Genomic DNA, 18,725 nt, shown 5'->3' with positions numbered 1-18,725 from the left:
TGGCACCTACCCCATGCGTTTGAACCCCATGTTTGAACACTGGTGTGGACAAGGGGAGAGGCCTGGATAAGAAGAGGGGCAGGGGGCGTGCATTTCTTCTAGCAGCAGTCACGGGCTCCTGCCCTGAGCTCCCAGTGGCGTGTGAGAGAGACACCCAGAAACAGCCCAGGCTCTCCCTCCCGAGCCTGGCATTTCCCCCTTTAGAGAGGTGGTCCTGGGGACATTGCCGGTCCCCCGCATCTGCTCCTGTCACTCATGGGCTGCCGGCTCCGACAGTGGGAATCACGTACACGGTAGTACTCATGTGTAGCAAGAGGGTGACCCCGAGTCGGGGACCCACATGGGGAATGTTGCTGGAGAGGGGCATCCAGGGGGTTTCCTGTGGTCAGGGCTGACCTCTTGCTAAAGTTCATTGTTTCATTTTGTACACCTTACGTTTATATTGCGTGCGTTCATTTTCTTATAACAATAATTCATGAAATGCCTCCACACCTGCTTTCCCCCACTTCCATCTTCCTTCGAGCCCCTTGCTCACGTGTGTGGGCTTCCCAGTGTTTCCTGTCCGGAACGTCTCTGACTCTCTCTGCCTCCCCCTAGAATGGCTGTTAGTTGGATGGTCGTCTGAGAAAAGCCAGTTTGTTAGTCCCTAGACGGGAGAAGAAAATACGTACTTATTTTTGTACAGACCATTTCTACTAAATGGCCGTAACAGTTCTGTGCTGACAGGTACTTAAGACAAGTGCTAAATGATCCATACCCAGTCCAGGGCCTCTCAGCACAACCATGGGAATGGGATTTTTCTCTCACGTGTGTGATGAACTGATTTCCACATATCCTATAAAGAGCATATGGTATTGGCACACAGAGTTGACGGTGTTTACTGCTGGACCTGCAGATCAACTGTTTTAGGAAATGTGGATGTGACTTCTTACCCTTAACTTACAGGTCTGCCCGGGAGAGGATTCCCAGGGTTTCCAGGAGCCAAAGGAGAGAAAGGTAACATTTGCGAAACAGAGCGGGTCTCACGGTTGCGAGGAGGCCATGGGCAGGGGTGACAGATGCCGGCTCTGGGTTGGTCTCGTCTGTGCCTGCTCCTGGCCCCTGACAAACCACCATCTGGTGCACTGTCATTGTCTTCTGAAAAAGCAAGACAAGAATCACAAGGAGGGGCCTGCTGTCAGTTTTGGTGATGACTCTGTTTCATTCCTTTCTTACTTTTTCTTAAGAACCTTGAAATCATCCTAGAATTTTGGTATTTAATTAGCAAGTTTGGAGTAATATGGTGGAGACTACACATGCAGGGATTTTTTTCCCCTATAAGTTCTTACCTTAAAAAACTTTAAAAACAGTTTATTACCGTGTTTCTCTCATTGACATACAATAAACTACACAGATGTAGAGGGTGCCATCTGGTAAGTCTTGGTACATGTACACACGTGCAGAAGTACCCCCACATTCAAGACAGTGAACACATCCATCACCCCAAGTCTCCTAGGCTGCTTTGTCATCCCCAGCTTGCCCTTCCTGCCCCCAGTGCCATCCCATCACCGCCCACTGGTCTGTCTTCTGGCACTGTGGATTAGCTTGCATTTTCTAGAGTTTTATATCGACAGAATCCTCTGTATTTTACTCTTTTTAGTGAGACTATGTTTGCACAGCATAATTAGTTTGAGAGTCACTGGTGTGGCGGCTTGTACCAGTCGTTCCCTCCTGTTTCTTGCTGAGTAGTGTTCCGTGGTGTGGCTGAAACAAGCCCTTCATCTAGCAGCACGCTTGCTTGCACACGCTCTGAGCTTGCATTCCAGTGACTTTGCGGCGAAACACTTCCTTTAAAAAGTGTAAAGAGAGGCGCCTGAGAGGCTCGGTCAGTTAAGCATCTGCCTTCGGCTTAGGTCATGATCCCGGGGTCTTGGGATCTAGTCCCGCATCGGGCTCCCTGCCTTTGAGCCCCTTGCTCACTTGTGTGGGCTTCAGTAAATAAATAAAATCTTTTAAAAAACGTTAAAAGCATCAAGAATGACAGCTGGGCTCTTGTATTCTAAGCTTACTCTTTTCCAGGTCGACCATGGCTGGAGTCTGGTGTGTTACTTAGTAAAGCAGGGAGAGGGCACATAGCTCTGTCGTCCCCCCTATGCCTTCCGGAAGCCGCTCCCTCCTTGTCCCTGTACCGTGGTTTCTTTTCTCCCCTGCCTTTCACCACCATCTCAAACTGTTGTTGTTGTTTAGGTTCAAAGGGCGACGTGGGTTTCCCAGGACAAGCCGGGAGTCCAGGCATCCCCGGATCCAAAGGAGAGCAAGGATTCATGGGTCCCCCGGGGCCACAAGGACAGCCGGGCTTACCTGGAGCTCCGGGCCACGCTGTGGAGGGGCCCAAAGGAGACCGGGGCCCACAGGGTCAACCTGGCCTGCCAGGTAAGGGTGTCTCAGCAGGGTCAGAGCCGGGACCGACCACAGAAGGCACAAACACGCACGAGTGTGAAAGTGATGGAAGTACTTCAGTCCTCAGTGGAGTTTTTCACTTAGAAGTTTGCAGCGTTGATTGCAGCTCGAAACTGCTTCAGATATTTGGGGACCCTTGTTGTTTGGCCTCTGCTGGGTCACTCCCCCCCTGCTCCAGGTCCTCTCTGTCAAGGAGTTCAGTAGATGTGATAAGTGATTAGAGGTAGACTAGACGTTCCTGGGGGAGACTGGGGCACAGATGTGACCCGTGCTGGCTTTTCACCCGGTGGCATCCTGGCACGCCCCGCCCCCGCCCTGGGACGACGGTGTGGCGGGGTTGTTTGCTGCGGTTGGGGTGCCATCGAGCAGATTCTCCCTTCTAGGACCGGTGGGATTTCCGCAGGCTCCCACAGCGCCCTACAGTGTTGTTGTCCGGGGCGGGGGGCAGTTGGGTGGAGATGCCAAGCCCACCTGTCCATTAAATCACCCTCTATCCCCAAACGTGCGACTTTCGTGTCTCCCATTAGGGCTTCCAGGACCTGTGGGGCCTCCGGGGCTCCCTGGGCTTGATGGACTCAAAGGTGACAAAGGAAACCCGGGCTGGCCGGGGACTCCCGGAGCTCCAGGGCCCAAGGGAGAGCCAGGATTCCAAGGCCTGCCTGTGAGTTGTCCGTGTGTCCCGTCTTGTGTGTGAACAGGGTCACAGGGCCGTGCGTGTGTGTACAGGGCTGTTCCACTCTTGAATCCTCTCTGGAGGGGCTGCTGCTTGTTGCTGGTCATCCGCCATCTTGCCTGACACCACAGTAGCTTACGAGTGCAACATTCTTTGCATCTAGTTTTACAAGACCCGCCCTGGGGGATTGTAATCCCCATTGCTGGGGATTGCAGCTCAGTGCCTGTGCTGGAAATCTGGGTACACCCTTGATGCAGACAGCAGGCTTCAGTAAGAGAAGTGCACTCCCTGTTTCTGGTGCCATGAGTGGCTGGCCGTGTCCACGTACCTGTCGACGTGTGTGTACGCACATCTGTGTTTGTGCATGTTTTCATTGTGGCGCTTTTTTAAATAAGCAAAGAAACAAATAATATGTGAGAAACCGTATGACTTATTTACACTGAGGAGTGTGAGGAGGAAATATTTTGAAATAGCCAGAAAATGAGATAATATGTTTAAAATACATGAGTGATGCCATATTTGTAAAGAAAAACAGTCTTCCTTTGGTTATGTGTTTCCTTCTCTCCATATTTAAAATCCCTTTTCAGATAACATATCAAGCTAATTCTAAAGAAAATGCATTATGCCTGAGTGTTTGGGGGAAAGTTTCCATACGGTAGTTCGGTGCTGAAAGGTTGATATGTCACGGTGACATGTGCTCAGGAAGGCCCAGTTGTGTCCACGGCACCGTGCTGTGGCCTGGGGACGGCAGGACGCATGGCGTGCACCTGCTCTGGGAACTGACTGTGTAGATGGACAAGGGGAGGAGGCACCGTGAAGGAAGCAAGTTGTCCCAACTTCCAGCTCCCTAGTGTAGACGCGCATAGAGATTTTGTCTTTCTTTTTATGTCACTCAAGAAAGCACAGGGCACTGTTTGTTCACAGAGCTCCTTTGCAGAACGCTGAGGTCCTGCCCCAGCCCCCTGACTAGCAGGTTACTTGAGAGACTTACCACCTCCTGAGCATTTCCCGGCTGACATTCTCCTTGTGTGTCTAGGGGATTGGTGGCTCGCCAGGGATCACAGGTTCTAAGGGTGACATGGGGCCTCCAGGAGTGCCAGGATTTCAAGGTAAGACCATAAAGAAGGTGCTGCTTGGAGGCAGAACCTGACCACTGGCCCTTTCGGCCTGATTACGGTGCAAGACACTGTTCTCCCAGTTAAACATGCTATTTCGTGCTATGGCACCCTGATTTCTATCACCCTATGAATGGCTGTAGAAAGACACTCTGCATGTTCTTATTAAGAATCAGTGGATCATTTGCATCTCGATCATTTGTATTATCAGTAAGAAATCATGGATTTGGGGCATTCATTAATTTATTAACGTATTAAGCGAACATTTATTGGGTGCCTCTCAGCTCCCAGGCGCTGTGAGTTTTACTGCTGAATCTGATACATATGAATGCCAGGTGAATAAAACAAGTTCTCAGCCTGCAGGCATCTTGGGGTCTGTTTGGGGACATGTGTGCACCAGATTGTGGCCAAAAACAGGATCATGTGCCCCTCCACTATTTGTGATCATTTTATAGTTTGTTGTAGGTTTGGAAAAATGTGATTTCTAGGTTCTAGAAAGAAGAGTTTCATGAAAAGTTTTATATAGCTGACCAGAAGTAATGTTCTTTTTTTCCCTGAGAACAAACTGGAAATGTGTTCACTGTATGTGTGTATGCATGTATACATGGGTATTCCTGTACGTAGGTATGTGTGTATGCGGACACACATGAAATGGGCACACGTGTGTGCACACGTGTAGGTATGTGTGTGTGCCTGTGTGCGTGTATACGACCGTACTTGCATGTAGTTGGGAATTCTGTGCAGACGATGTTCTTCTTTCCTCCAGGTCAGAAAGGCCTCCCTGGCCTGCAGGGAGCGAAGGGGGATCAAGGTGACCAGGGCTTCCCCGGAAGTAAAGGTAGGAGCGTTTGCTGTGCTCGCTGGGCCTTGCTGGTGCTTTGAATGCACGGAATTAGGGAGTTTGGTTTTACAGACGTGAGAGGCTTGAGTATCATTAGGAAACAGTTGATTAAAAATTCTTTGGTAGCTTGTCAGGGCATTTTTACGACATGTCTTGAAAGTCAGGCTCCTTAAATCTAGGAGGTAAATCCGGAGGAGAGAGTAGGACAGACTCAAGATTCACAGCCCGCAGGCTCCGGAGGCAAGCAGCCCAGCCACTTAGCTGTCCTAGGGAGGAGCTCGGTCTTGCATGGACAGGCTGCATGGGGGCCGGGCGGCAAGGAGCTCTGCACAGGGAAGACTCTTCCTTGGCTTCTCCACCATCGCAGTGTGCGGTGGCTCCCACACCCCAAGGCATTTTCGGGGAGAAAACCAGCATCCCGTTCTAGCTTCTGCGGGGCCGACCATATCTCCAGGGCCGTGTTTAATTTTCAAAATCATGCTTCAGGAGAGAGACTGAGCAGTGCAATGTCAGGAACAAAAGAAATGGGGAAGATGTGTGGAGGGCAGGAGAGGCCTGGGGGCTGGGGCCGACTCAGAGCCTCTGCGGACTCTGGAGCTGCTCCTCATCTTTCAAGGGCTGTCCTGCAGAAGGGTTAACTTTATGCGTCATTGGAAAATGAAGGCCCATGCTTGGAATGTACCTACAGCCGATTTCAGAGACTATAGGAAGAGCCCTTCTGATTGCATACATTGCAGCCCTCTGGGTGCGGGTGGGCTCCCTGGGAGGGACGGAGCTTCGCCTGCTGGGCCTGTATAGGTGAGGGCCGCATGGTGGTTGTCGGGGATTCCAGAACCGAGCGGCCAGTTTATACTAATGACCCCCAGCCTGAGGATTCAGGATTTTACGTTAAATAGTAGAAGTATGCACGTGACTTGTATTTTTGATACTGACCGGATTCTGAGAAATGTTGTGTTTGGATTGGGTTTCACATTGGGCTCTTCTCCCGTGAGCATTGACAATGGAATTGATCATTGGCACCTCTGATTTCCGCAGGCCTTCCCGGCCCCCCGGGTCCCCCGGGACCCTACGATGTCATCAAAGGGGAGCCAGGGCTTCCTGGTCCTGAGGGTCCCGCAGGTCTGAAGGGGCTCCCGGGGCCTCCAGGCCCCAAAGGACAGCAAGGTAAGAGTAGCCGAGCTACGAAGGGGAGGTGTGGGGGTCGGGGGGAACCGGTGGGCTTTCCTCCTCACGCGTGTGTCTCAAACCGGGGCCTCTGGGTGGTGAGTGTATAGACACGTATTTGAATATGACTTTCTTACTTTCCTTCAATGGAATCAAAACCTAGTGAAGTTTTTGAGGGGACTGAAAAAGCCAGGACAAAATACAGGAGAAGCTGGAGGAATATACAGTTCAACACATCTGTGCTCACTGGGGAACCCATGGGCTGCAGACACAGAGATCGCCTTTCCCAGCGAGAAGATAAGGGATGGCGGGAGGCGTCGGTCTAGAACCTCGAGAATGGGCCCTGACAGTGGCCCAGAGGCCCCAGCCAGCCGGCATTTCGTGCCTGGGGTTCCCAGACACCTGACCCAGAACTTTATGAACACTCCCTATTGCAAGAGCTACCAGTGAGGGTGGGTGGACAGTAAAGGAGAAGGAAAACTCTACAGTTGAGAGGAGGCATCCACGAAAATTTAAGTTTAAACTCTCTGCGAGTAAAGGGTGCACATGAAAACAAAAGCCTATCCACGTGGGTATACCTGTTGCATAAGAATTACTTGAGGCTTGGGAATATGGCCTGGGGGAGATACTTGAGAACACGAAAATGTGTCACAGCCCTCCCTCTCCCCCCAGAAACTGCCTTTCCCCACACCATGCTCCAGACAATAGGAGCGAGCAGCCAGGGGCGCTCTGGATCAGATGGTGGAGCGTGCGGCCTGCAAATGCCGGTTTGGCTACCACCCCGGGGGTTGTGAACAAGGCATCGTGGGAAGGGCTCCTGACTTCCGGCAGAACTTTCTCACTGCAGCTGAGGGTCTTAGGCTGCCCGGTCAGGAGGCTAAAAACACACTCCAAAAGGGAAGAAAAAGCCACAGCCTGTGGTGCTCCAGGACCAGGTCGTGAATTCCTTGCCCTTTCCTGCAGGTGTGACAGGATCCGTGGGCTTACCTGGACCGCCCGGTGTTCCTGGTTTTGACGGCGCCCCTGGCCAGAAAGGAGAGACAGGACCCTTCGGCCCTCCTGGTAGGTTTCCTCCTGACCCAGTCGCCCTCCACCTGCATCCTTCGGTTCGAAGTGTGCGGAAACGTGCACAGTGGAATTGAAAATGTTACTTGGCAGATTTCCGAAGAAGTCTGGTTTCTGTTTTTGGGTTTTTTTTTTTTAATTTGTTTAGAGGAAATAGGGTCTTACAGAGGAGCTAAAGGGCTGTCATTTTTTCTGTGTGGAGAGACAGATGTTGAAGCAGCATACTGTTTCCAGGTGTTGTTGAAAGATGGCCAGCAGGGACGGCCTGTGGCCTCCTGACGGGGGGGAGCGGGCTGTAGCTACAGAAATTCCATGTCGGCAACAGACAAGAGGGAGTAGATCATAATGCCAGTGTTGGCCACAAGGCCGCTGTCTGGCTCGGGATGCAGTGGGTCTGCTCCCGGAGGAAGCCGAAACTCAGCTGCCCCATAGTGACTGAGATGCTGAAGCCTGAGGGATCGACTGGAGGGGCCAGGGGCCCAGCCCAGCAGAAGGTCCGTGAGCAGCTTCGTGGGCAGCGAGCACAGTGACCCGGGGAACAATAGGACTCACCACCAGCACCCAGCCCTTACCACCCCATTTCCATGCGCTGTGCTGGGTGGGCTGCTGTGGAAGGGAAGCCACCTTAAAAGGAGGTTTTATTCTAATAATTCTGTGATCCTTCTCCCTTAGAGGAGCCCCAAATGTTGTCTGAGTGACACACGTGGAATCATGTCATTTATTCTACCTACTCATATATTCCTTTTCACATATTTCGTTTACCCATTGGGCTCAATTTTCTGAGCATCAGCTCTGCACCCAGCACTGTGTTTATAAAACAGCTCGGGTGGTCTGTAGAAAGGAGAAGCTGGGGCAGCACAGAGGCGTGTTGCTGTACTTAGTCGTCTTCAGAGTCTTTCAGGGGAGCCTGTCTGCAGCCAGGGAAGCTCATTTCTCTTCTGTCTTCCAGGTCCGCGAGGGTTTCCGGGCCCGCCAGGCCCTGATGGGTTGCCAGGATCCATGGGTCCCCCAGGCACCCCGTCTGTTGATCACGGCTTCCTTGTGACCAGGCACAGTCAGACAACGGATGACCCACAGTGTCCTCCTGGGACCAAAATTCTTTACCACGGGTACTCCTTGCTCTATGTGCAAGGCAACGAAAGGGCCCACGGCCAGGACTTGGGTGAGACGCTGGGGACGCGGGTGTTCGTGTGATACCGAGCTGTGGCAGCCGGCAGAGCTGTACTCAGCTCCGGTCCTGTGTTCAGGGCGCCACAAAGACACGGTCAGTGCAAAGGGCGCCTGATTCCGTTTCCCTCCCGCCTTATAAAGCAAACCACCAAGTTCAGCAGCTACCCCATTACTAAGAGAAGCCCAGAAAATGTAAAACCTTTTCAATTCATACAACTTTCAATCTCTTCTTCAAATTATTAAGTAGGTCAAGATTTCTGGAGTATATACTTCGCAGTTAGCTTTGAGATTCTTAAAATAGGGCCGTTTTACTGGTGCTCTTTCTAAACAATGACTCACTTAATGGCACACACCTCTAACTGGTATGGAGCTCGGAAACAACAAGCAGCCCTAGAATCTCTGCATTTTCGGCAAAACGGTTGTTAAAGACGTTGTCCAGGTGGTTACTGTCCATCGTACGAGGAGCCACCTGTTAAATTTCTCTTGGAATTCAGTTTTATAAAAGATTTCTCTCCTTTAATCAGAATATCCTATGTAATTCTTTATAGTTTTCCTTTTACCTTGATCACTTTAAATGTAATTTAGTGCTCATTTACAATCACACTAGTCTGTGCGTGTATTTACTTCCTTCTTCCTGTTTATAAGGTAAAACATTCTCATTTCCATTTTGATGGTTACTTTGCTTGGAAGCAGACTGATTATAAAGCCAGCCCTTGATGCTGTCTCTCCCCGTGGCTCTAGGCACGGCTGGAAGCTGCCTGCGCAAGTTCAGTACGATGCCCTTCCTTTTCTGCAACATCAACAATGTGTGTAACTTCGCCTCCCGAAATGACTACTCCTACTGGTTGTCCACGCCTGAGCCCATGCCCATGTCTATGGCGCCCATCGCCGGGGACAATATCAGACCGTTTATTAGCAGGTGAGTTGGGCATTTGTCGGAGCGGATGTAGAATTGAAGAAGAAAGATCTCTCGTAGTCTAGGAGAGGTTGTTACTGTTTTTTTCACTTTCCCCCCCAAAACATTCGACCCATTGCCATTCAGTTTATTGATTGTAATGTCAGACTTTTGTAACACAAGTCAGCCGTAAAATCGTTCGATATAAAAGTTAGCTCTCCTCTTCAAAATGCCAGGGCAGTGCCTTGGAGAAGTGATGCCCGGCTTTGGGGCAGAATTCCTGTTCTGTGTGAGTCATAGGGGTGGCTGCCCTCCGTCCCGTGAAGCCGTGCCCCTGGGTTCCTTGGCAGCCACAGGAACAGCATTCTCAGTTTTGTTTTATCAAATAATTCTCTCCTTGAGGAGCCTTTTCAGGTTTTTTTTCTTCTGATTGCCCCACCCCCATGAAATTAAAAAATTTTTTTTGTTATTTTTAATTGTAGTAAAATAGACATCACATAAAATGAATCACCTTAATCATTTGTAAGTGCACAGTAGTATTTAATTCAGGAACTCACATATGGGCGTGAGGTGGTCTCTCTGAAATTGTAACACCTCAGACATACTATCTGTGCTTTATACACGAAAAGATGATACAGATTTACTGTATACATAAAAATGTATACATACTAAGATTTTTTTCATACTCTCCCACCCCCACTAACTTCTGCTCCCTTAGGATGAAGTCCCACTGACAATTCATGTGTTTGACTGAGCAGCTTCCCAAATTAAGTGCTTTCCATGCTAATTAATGTCTGGAGTATGTTTTCAGGTCTGCCTGGTAGGAAGTAAGAGGGGAAATTGAAATTATTATGACTGAGAAATACACGATTGTCCTATTTTTGCTTCATTCTTTCCAATTAAAAGCTGATTCCTTTGCTCTACTCAGAAGTAGTAGAAAAGCGGCAATGATATGAATTCATCTAAGAAGCTATTTTATAGTTGTACTTTCTAACACAGTAAGATAATAAGGGATGAATAGAATAACAAGGCAGACGGGTTTGCCCCAGGGAAGTGAGAGTGAGGACTCACTGCCTTTTCTGCATTCCCTCTAAAGAACCAAGCAGCTTTTGACGAGGAAGAAGGAGATGGCAGGGTCCTGTGGTCAGAGGGCAGAGGGAGCAGGAAGTGCGTGCTGGAGCCGGTCCTGGGAGCCCTGAGGCCAGTGTGGGGCTCTAGCCCTTCTGGTTCCACGTGCACATGCAGGGCTGCAGGTCCCGGCAGATCCCGTTCTTACTGAGGGGACAGGTACCACAGAGGGGGAGCCAGAGCCAAAGAGCTGGGAGATGGCCTGATAAACAGGAAAACCATAGGTTTTCGATGGATTTACATTAAACTATCCCCTGATAACTTTCTTTGATGTTTCTTTGGAGCTGTAAGAAAACTCACTTTATGGGTCTTAAAATGGGAAAAGTGGTTCATTACACTTTCGAGTGGCTCCTTTCCAAACCGTTATTTACGTGTGTCAGTGAGCGTCTGAGACTTTCTCTGCGGAGACTGTCCTGGCGCAGAACCATGCCGGCTGCACCCGAAGGAAAACTAACCACCTTTGTGTTTTTGTTCAGCTTCCCTTGGATAACAGGTAGAAAATGATTATTCATGTTTGTTTGTTATTTACCACCTTGATAAAACTACCCTTTGACCTTGATTTGGTTGAGGAAGGGGTTGTGGCATGTGTTTGCAATATTCCAAAATCAGGTCCATGAGAAGCCTGTGTCTGAGATTTGCTATTCCCCGTGGACCCCTTACTTTCAGGAAGACCCCCAGCCCGGAAGCATGGGCTGTGTCAACATCAGCGGTGTGCATTTCGGCTTTTTACATGTTTCTCTTGCCTGACCCCCAGCAACTCAGCGTGCAGGGACCTTACCAGTCATGCCCCCGAGCCTGCTGCTCCCGAAGCCACACTGTCCGTCGCTCCCTCCCTTTGGAACAGTGCTGCCCACTTCCGGTCTCTGAGTTCGCGGGTTTCCATGGTTACTGTCACTCCGTTGTTGCAGTTGCACGAGGTCTCAGGACTTCCGGGTTACTTGGGGGAGCTCCAAAAGCTTCACTTTTAGAGTTGATAACACAAAATCTTCCTGTGACGCAGAAAAGCTGGCAACTTCTCTCCCTTCACCCTGAGAACAGGGCAGACGTTTCTGGCTTTCTGCAGACATGAGTCCTCACGAGCTGCTGATTGTTTCATTGTCCTGGGGGCAAGACCACGGTAGTCGAGCGGGGGAGCCGTGCTCGAGCTCTGGCGCTCTCTCGGCTCTCTGGGGCCTCAGGCTTTTCAGGAATAACACAGGGGGTTGACCGTCTGAATTTCAGGGGGCCATCCGGCTCTTCCCATCTGTGTCCATGACGGGGAGGCATCAGGAACACCCGTCTCGATGAGCCCCCAGCCCAGAGAGAGCCTGACATCGAGCACCGGCCGCCACGCTCTTTATCTGGCTTCTGTGTCTGGTAGACAGATGGTGGCAGATGTATAAGGCCAATTTCAGTAACTGTTGTTTAACTGAGCCTTTTAATTCATCTGCCCTGGTGTGAATAAAATAGAAAATTGCGCGCTCACATGTGCGCGCACACACGCGCATGCACGGAAAGTCGAATGACTAATTTAGGCCTCTAACTGCTCCCCATCCATTTTCATGCAAATGTTCCAGCATAACTAGGTGTAATTATTAACACCATTTATAGTCGTTTATCAGCATTGCTAACACTCTGTTCATTTTGTGACTTGAATGTAATTATGTGAATGCTGGTGTTTAATTTTTTTTTTCTTTTACAAAACATTACCCTGCCATCGAAGGGTTCCCTGAACCGGGCAGATCTGAGTCAGAAGAGCGTGTGTTGCTGTAGTTTGTTGCTGGGGTCGGCCAGCTGGCTCGGGGGGCACCTGTCCTGGAGCGAGTTCTGTGGGAGGCCCTCCCGCGGCAGTGTCCACCAGCGCCTCCCCTTCCCCCTCCCGGGGCAGGGTCTCGCCACGGCTCTGCTGCCTGCCAGTCGGTCCGAAGCGGGCTCACGGGGACATCCAGCCCCAGATGCAGTGTTTGCTGGCTACTCTGTCACCACGTATTCCTTCTGTTGAAGATGATTCTCAGCTGAAAACAAATCGCTGAATTCCGGAAGTGGTAGCACTTGGGTTTCACCGACTCCCGTGGCTCAAGTGTTAATTGTGTTTGCTGAAATCCACACTCCCTGTTGAAAAGTCGGAAACCACTGAATGCACAAAGGAGAGAACACCTGTCCACGGTCTCCCAGCCCCTCCGGGAGATGGCCACAGTTACAGCCTGGCCTTGCGATTTCCCCCTTCCCACAAAGCAGATGGTTCAACAAGTGTTGGATGTGGATTTTCTAGCACGGGGGGGGGGGGCTTATAAAATCAGTGAGAGGGCTCCACGCGGCAGTGTGTCATGAGCATGACGCTGGCTCAGAACGTGTGAATGCAGAGGGTGGAGGAGAGCACGGGACGAAGAACGGACAGGCACAGGCTTCGTCCTGCGCTGTCCCCGCGGCCGTGCTCAGGGTCTGTGCTCTGTGCCTTCCAGGTGCGCAGTGTGTGAGGCGCCCGCCATGGTGATGGCCGTGCACAGCCAGACCATTCAGATCCCGCAGTGCCCCAGCGGCTGGTCCTCCCTCTGGATTGGCTATTCCTTCGTGATGGTGAGCGTCTGGGGAACTCCCCGCGCCCCTGGCAGAGTCGCCTGCTCGCGCCCCCGCCTCCTCCCCCCGCGCCCCAACCCTCCGTTCTCAGGCTCACGCGGTGCCGGCCTCTCCTCCCGACCAAATCCTCCCCAGGGGCCTGGCCTGCTCCACTGTAGACGGCGGCCATTCCAGCGCCTGGCCAGAGCCCGCCACCTGCCTCTTGGGTCGCTGCTCTGGGACGAGGTGGCGGCAACAGCACGAAGAGCTTTCCCCGAGTCAGAGCATCTCCCCAGGAGGAGAGGAGACGGGTGCACAGTCAAGCAGCTCGCCTGAGCCTGAAGCAGAAGCCTCGGGGTGCGGGGGGGCGGGGGGGCTCACGCCCTTCCTGCGAGGAGATGCTGCTCTCCATCCCTCGGCTGTCCCGGACACAGGTCCCCGGTGTTCCCACCCCTGAAACGCCAGTTACAATAGGAAACATGACACCAGTTTGAGATCCCCCTGGTAGCTGCTTATGTGACTTTCGTGCCACGGCTTAAAGTAGCGATTGCGTATGTGAAAGCTCTGCGCTGGGAAGGCCAGGCCCTAGCGGATAACCCCCAGGAAACGGCCTGCAGGGCTCCTCCCGCCTCACCACGGGCCCGCCCGTCCTCACCGCCTCAGGTGCGGCCACATGGACATTTTGACCCCGGATGACCTTTAGCCTGCTCTTTGTTGACCGGGAAAGTGGCTGTGTAACTGTTTCCTTCTGCCATAAGTTATGGCAGGTGCAGAAGGAATAGAACGGCCAGGAAAGCAGTTTTCAGAGCCCTGTGTCTGCATTCCACTTGAGTTGTGAGACTGCCGGCGCACGAGGCTTCAGGTAGACTCTTCAGCAGGGCCAAAGAATTGGCAGCCACACAAAGATGTAGCAGCTGCTTTGATGCATCTAAGTACTGCGTTGTGGCTGCTTTATCAAGAAAGCCAGGTTAGGACTACAGTGTAGACAGATCAGGACCCCGGTGGAGGTGGATTGAATTTTTTGACTCCGTAATCTTAAGAAATACTAAACAGAACCTCATTACAACAGAAGGGGCCCCTGGCCCAAGGAGTAAAGAACCTCAGGAAAGCATTTTGTCACCATAGCAAAGATCTGAAACAATGCTTGCCCATAATTTCCCCAAATCAAGAGCAAACCAAAGTAATGGGGTCCGAGAGAAAGAGTTCTCTATCACTTCCCAGTTATTGGGGGCTTTGTGGGGACGTGGAGGGGCTCTGGCCTGACAGTCTGGAGACCCCTGTCTTTGTCCTTGAAACTGGGACCATGGTCAGATCCAGAATGTTCTAGCTAGCATCCGCCGGTCCTCATCGGGCAATGGAGGGCATTCACTTTGTCCTCAAACGACTCTTGTGGCTCTGAAATTCCCACGTCCGAAACAATAGTCATGGCGATTTTGGAATGTCTTGTCTCATTTTGGGTCATTCATCTTATGGTCCTGGTTTCTGAGCGCAGGTCGAGCCTCCTTGAACCCGTTAGACCCAAGTGCATTTCAACAGTTACAATAATGGTTACCCTTTTCTTTCTCTTGTTTAAATTTTCTCTCTTTTGAAAGAAAAGTAACCGATGATTATTCTTTACTTTATAAAAGGACACATAACATCTAATACAGGATTTTAATTATCCTCACCAATTTTGATTAGAAAGGTTGATTTCACATCTGTTGGTTCCAACATCATTTACACATTTTGGCTCTTTCTTCTGTCCCAAGTTAGAGGTGGTTTCGGTGTTTCAAACATTATAAATAGTGAGGACAGCATTTCTTTAACTTCTGATGCACCCGGGCTGGCCATGTCCCAGTAGGGGAGGGTCGGTGGTGGAGCTCTGGTGCTGGGTCTGGCTGCCGTGCCCCGCGCGTGGAGCACGAGTGTGTTTCCCTGTGACCTGCCCGCGGCTTCCCTGCGGGGCTCCCCTGGCTCCTCCCCGGGCACCGCGAGGCCCCGTGTGGGTGGTGGGCAGGGCCCTGACTCACGGCTCGCATCTGCCCCGCAGCACACCAGTGCTGGTGCTGAAGGTTCGGGCCAAGCCCTCGCGTCCCCCGGGTCTTGTCTGGAAGAGTTTAGGAGCGCGCCATTCATCGAGTGCCACGGCCGTGGGACCTGCAACTACTACGCGAATGCTTACAGCTTTTGGCTTGCCACCATCGAGAGAAGCGAGATGTTCAAGTAAGTCGGGAGGGCCCCTGTGCACGCTCCCTCGGGCACACAGTCTTAAAGAGGCTTCTCGGACGCGGACTGGGAAGGAGTCTTCTGCAGGCAGTAATGAGGACTCGGCTCTGTTCCGTGTAGACAGAGAGCCGAGACACACTTGAGGGGCAGATCTCAGGTGACAGGTTCAGTTCTTCTGTTGGCTGAAGGATTCTGAGAGAAAAAAGGCCATTTTCCACTTTGTAGGTGGATTCACTGCAATGTAGTCAGAGCAGCTGGCTCCTCAAACAGCATTTGAAAATACATGTTAACGGTCAGGGAGGGAGGAGAGAGCGTTTGCCCTCGTAGCAGTTGGATGCCGACTCTAGTGTGTGCGTTGCGTGAGGTCTGAGGGACGTGACCAGACTGTTTGTTAGACCCATGAAAATAAAAATTAATTCCAGCCCAAATGCACTGAAATCGATAGGGAAGACCCTTCCCTTCTTTTCCATTCCGGCCACTGTTGAGGCGACTGCCCCAGGGGGTAGCTGGCCTGGGTGACGGTGCCGCCGAGCCTGGCGCAGTCGGGATGGAGAGGAGCGTGCGACCGGCCCTCTGTCCTTCGTGCAGCCCCTGCTGGGACAGGCGCGGGGACCCCTGAGCCCCAGCAGTTACCGTTCGCTCCCCCCGGAGATGTGCCTCTCCATCTTTGCCTTCTCAGGGAGAATTTGGCGGAACTCTTCTGGGAGCCCGTCTCTTCCTAAGTTAGATCATAAAAGGCAAAGCAACACTCTCGACTCGTAATATTTTAAGCACCAAAAAAGTACCAGGTACTCAGTGGGTAGCTTACATGAGACTTTTCAGGCACTGGAAACTTGATGTCAACTCTCGGGATAGAACTTAACCACCAGTTACCTAATTGAGCACTTGGGGGGTGTATCAGGTCCTGGGGCTTCCATTATAGGGTTAATAGGTAATAATGGGTTGGTTTTTTGATTTGTTTTTGTTTTTTTTGAACCAGCAGCCCGGCACAATGAACTAAAACAAAAATTAGATAAGATCTCATTATTTCAAATAATTAATTTTGGGCAATAAGATTTTCACAGAAGTTGCTAAAATCAGCAGCCTAATTTTAGGATGTTGCTTTTATTATATGGCTACTTTAATTTTAATAGAATTTGGTTAGTGCCAACTTCAGTTCAGACTTCACCCCTCTAACACTCAAATTAAGGTAGAATTTCTATCATTTGGGGCACTAAATGTCTCCCCTCTGGCCTCTGATCAGACTACCTGCATATAATCCAGCAAAAGCTTATAGGAGGATTTCAAGGTCTAGTTAATTACCCCAGATGCATTGTTCATTACACATTCAGCCAGTATTTAATGAGCACTTAACTCTGTGTGAAGGGTTGCAGAGAATCTTCTTCACCTGGGGGAGTTTATGATCTGGCTGAGGAGAGAGCATGGAGGGGGGAAATGACAGGCCGAGGAGGCAGGGTGGCCCAGTGGGTGTGGCTCAGATTTTGGAGCCAAGCACATGTGGGGTTGCTGTTTCCGTGCCCTCCCTGGCGTGCACTTGGCCTGCCGCCAGCCTCGTGGCCAGGGATGGGGGGGCGGTGCCCGTGATCACGTGCCTCGCTCCCCCCCTTGCTGTGAGGATGGGTGACACCCAGCACCATGTCTGCTCGGTCAGGGTGAGCCAGGGTCGCCGCTTGTCCCGGGCTGGGGCCCCCTCCCATCCGACCCCTCGGAGATCTCCCCGGGTCGGGGGGAGGCCCTGGGAACTGGCCCGCCTCGCCGAGCCACAGCGCCGAAGGCTGGTTTCTGTGTCGTCCCGTAGGAAGCCCACGCCATCCACCTTGAAGGCCGGGGAGCTGCGCACACACGTCAGTCGCTGCCAAGTCTGTATGAGAAGAACGTAATGAAGCCTGGCCCTCCGCTAACGTACAACATGGTGCTACTCCCCCCTCTTCCCCTTCTTTTTTTTAACAGCAACGAACCCTAGAAATATATCCTGTGTACCTCACTGTCCAGTATGAAAACCGTAAAGTGCCTTATAGGAATTTGCGTAACTAACACACCCTGCTTCGGTGGCCTCTACTTGCTGAAGGAGAAACCAAGACCATGATAAGCTGTCATAGTGACATACCAAGGGCACTTGTGATGAAATAAAAGTCTAAGTCTGTCCTACAATCCAGTGCACTGATGTGTAACTTGAGAACTCCATCAGAAAACCAAAGGGTGCTAGGAGGTGTGCGGGGCCTTCCGTTCTGTTGGAACGCCCGTTTCCACTCTTGTATTATAGCAGATGCCTTGTCAGCTCCGGATGGGATGTCTGTTTGTGTCACTGTCGAGCTGGGTCTGTACAAACAGCCGTCACGTAACCACGGTGTTTCGGAGCTGCACGTGGAATGCGGGCTCAGCAGCCGGATCTTCCAACCCCAAATATAAATTTAGGTCTTTCTGCTCTGTGTGGTACTATGCAGCTGCTTTTGCAGAAATCACGAATTTCCTGTGGAATAAAGATGGTCCAAAAGTAGGCAGAAATTAAATATATATATATTTTAGTAATTTATATAGATGTCAGCAATTAGGCAGGTCAAGTTTTCGTTTCATTTCCACTGTTAAAATAAAGCTTACATAGTTTCTTCCTCGAAAAGACTGTGTTGTCCTTTCACATAGATTTTTGAACACTCGGGTGTTGGATGGAAACATCCGTTCTCACTGTTCACCTCCAAACCAAAACTCGTGTATCAGCCAAAGCCAAACCCAGGTTCATGAGCGCGGTGTCTATTACAGTGAAGCATGTACTTTGGGCTTTATTGTTTTTTTTTCTGTATTAAATATCTTCAGGGTTTTAAACACTAATCACAACTGAATGACTTGACTTCAAAACCAGCAACCGTAAAAGGCCTTCGTTTCATTCGTATTCCTCATTCTGCAGCCTGGTGTGGAAAACAGCTCTGTAGGATCTTAGTGTCAGTAACCCACGTGGAAGCGCTTCGCGTGGCTTCCTCGTTCTCGGGAGCACTGTGTGCACGTCAGCAGGGAACGGGTGGATTTCAGGAGAGCAGAACTGACCACTATGCCTGAAATGACATTTCACCCAAAGTCTCCAAAACGTTTAAGACTACTAAGGCCTTTTATGTAATTTCTCTCAATGTGTATTTCTTAAAAATTCGAATTTGTAATAAAACTATTTGTATAAAAATTAAGCTTTTATTAATTTGTTGCTAGTATTGCCACAGAAACATTAAAAGTTACTGCACGAGCCACTAATAAATTTGTAAGCTTTGCCTACCTTAGATCATATTTATTTTGCAGTTCTTCCAAATGAGAGAGCCAGACTGGGCATCACTTACAGAAATTACTGCAAAGAAAAATGATTGGTCTTCTTCTTCTGCCCTTCCTTCCTCCCTCCCTCCCCTCTGTCCATCCAGGCAACCATCACCCATCATCCATCCATCCATCCATCCATCCATCCATTATCCATCCATCCATTATCCACCCATCCATTGTATGTATACCAATGATTTG

General features: G+C 50.7%; 1 protein-coding gene across 1 annotated transcript in view; it reads left to right on the top strand.

Moving 5' to 3' along the window:
• Positions 1-18,403, top strand: part of COL4A1 (collagen type IV alpha 1 chain) — a 135,903-nt gene extending 117,500 nt beyond the window's left edge. The window contains exons 41-52 of the mRNA XM_081815206.1: positions 946-996; positions 2,227-2,412; positions 2,967-3,100; positions 4,149-4,221; positions 4,994-5,065; positions 6,104-6,232; positions 7,196-7,294; positions 8,247-8,459; positions 9,209-9,386; positions 12,932-13,046; positions 15,055-15,227; positions 17,029-18,403. Coding sequence (XP_081671332.1) covers positions 946-996; positions 2,227-2,412; positions 2,967-3,100; positions 4,149-4,221; positions 4,994-5,065; positions 6,104-6,232; positions 7,196-7,294; positions 8,247-8,459; positions 9,209-9,386; positions 12,932-13,046; positions 15,055-15,227; positions 17,029-17,110 — 1,505 coding nt within the window. The 3' untranslated portion in view covers positions 17,111-18,403. The remainder of the gene's footprint in view (positions 1-945; positions 997-2,226; positions 2,413-2,966; positions 3,101-4,148; positions 4,222-4,993; positions 5,066-6,103; positions 6,233-7,195; positions 7,295-8,246; positions 8,460-9,208; positions 9,387-12,931; positions 13,047-15,054; positions 15,228-17,028) is intronic.
• Positions 18,404-18,725: the final 322 nt, after the last annotated feature.

This window comes from Leptonychotes weddellii, chromosome 3 (assembly GCF_054177405.1).
Source record: "Leptonychotes weddellii isolate Sample4059 chromosome 3, ASM5417740v2, whole genome shotgun sequence".
Lineage (NCBI taxonomy): Eukaryota > Metazoa > Chordata > Mammalia > Carnivora > Phocidae > Leptonychotes > Leptonychotes weddellii.
Note: the sequence above shows the minus strand (reverse complement) of the source record. Positions and strands in the feature narration are given on the sequence as shown.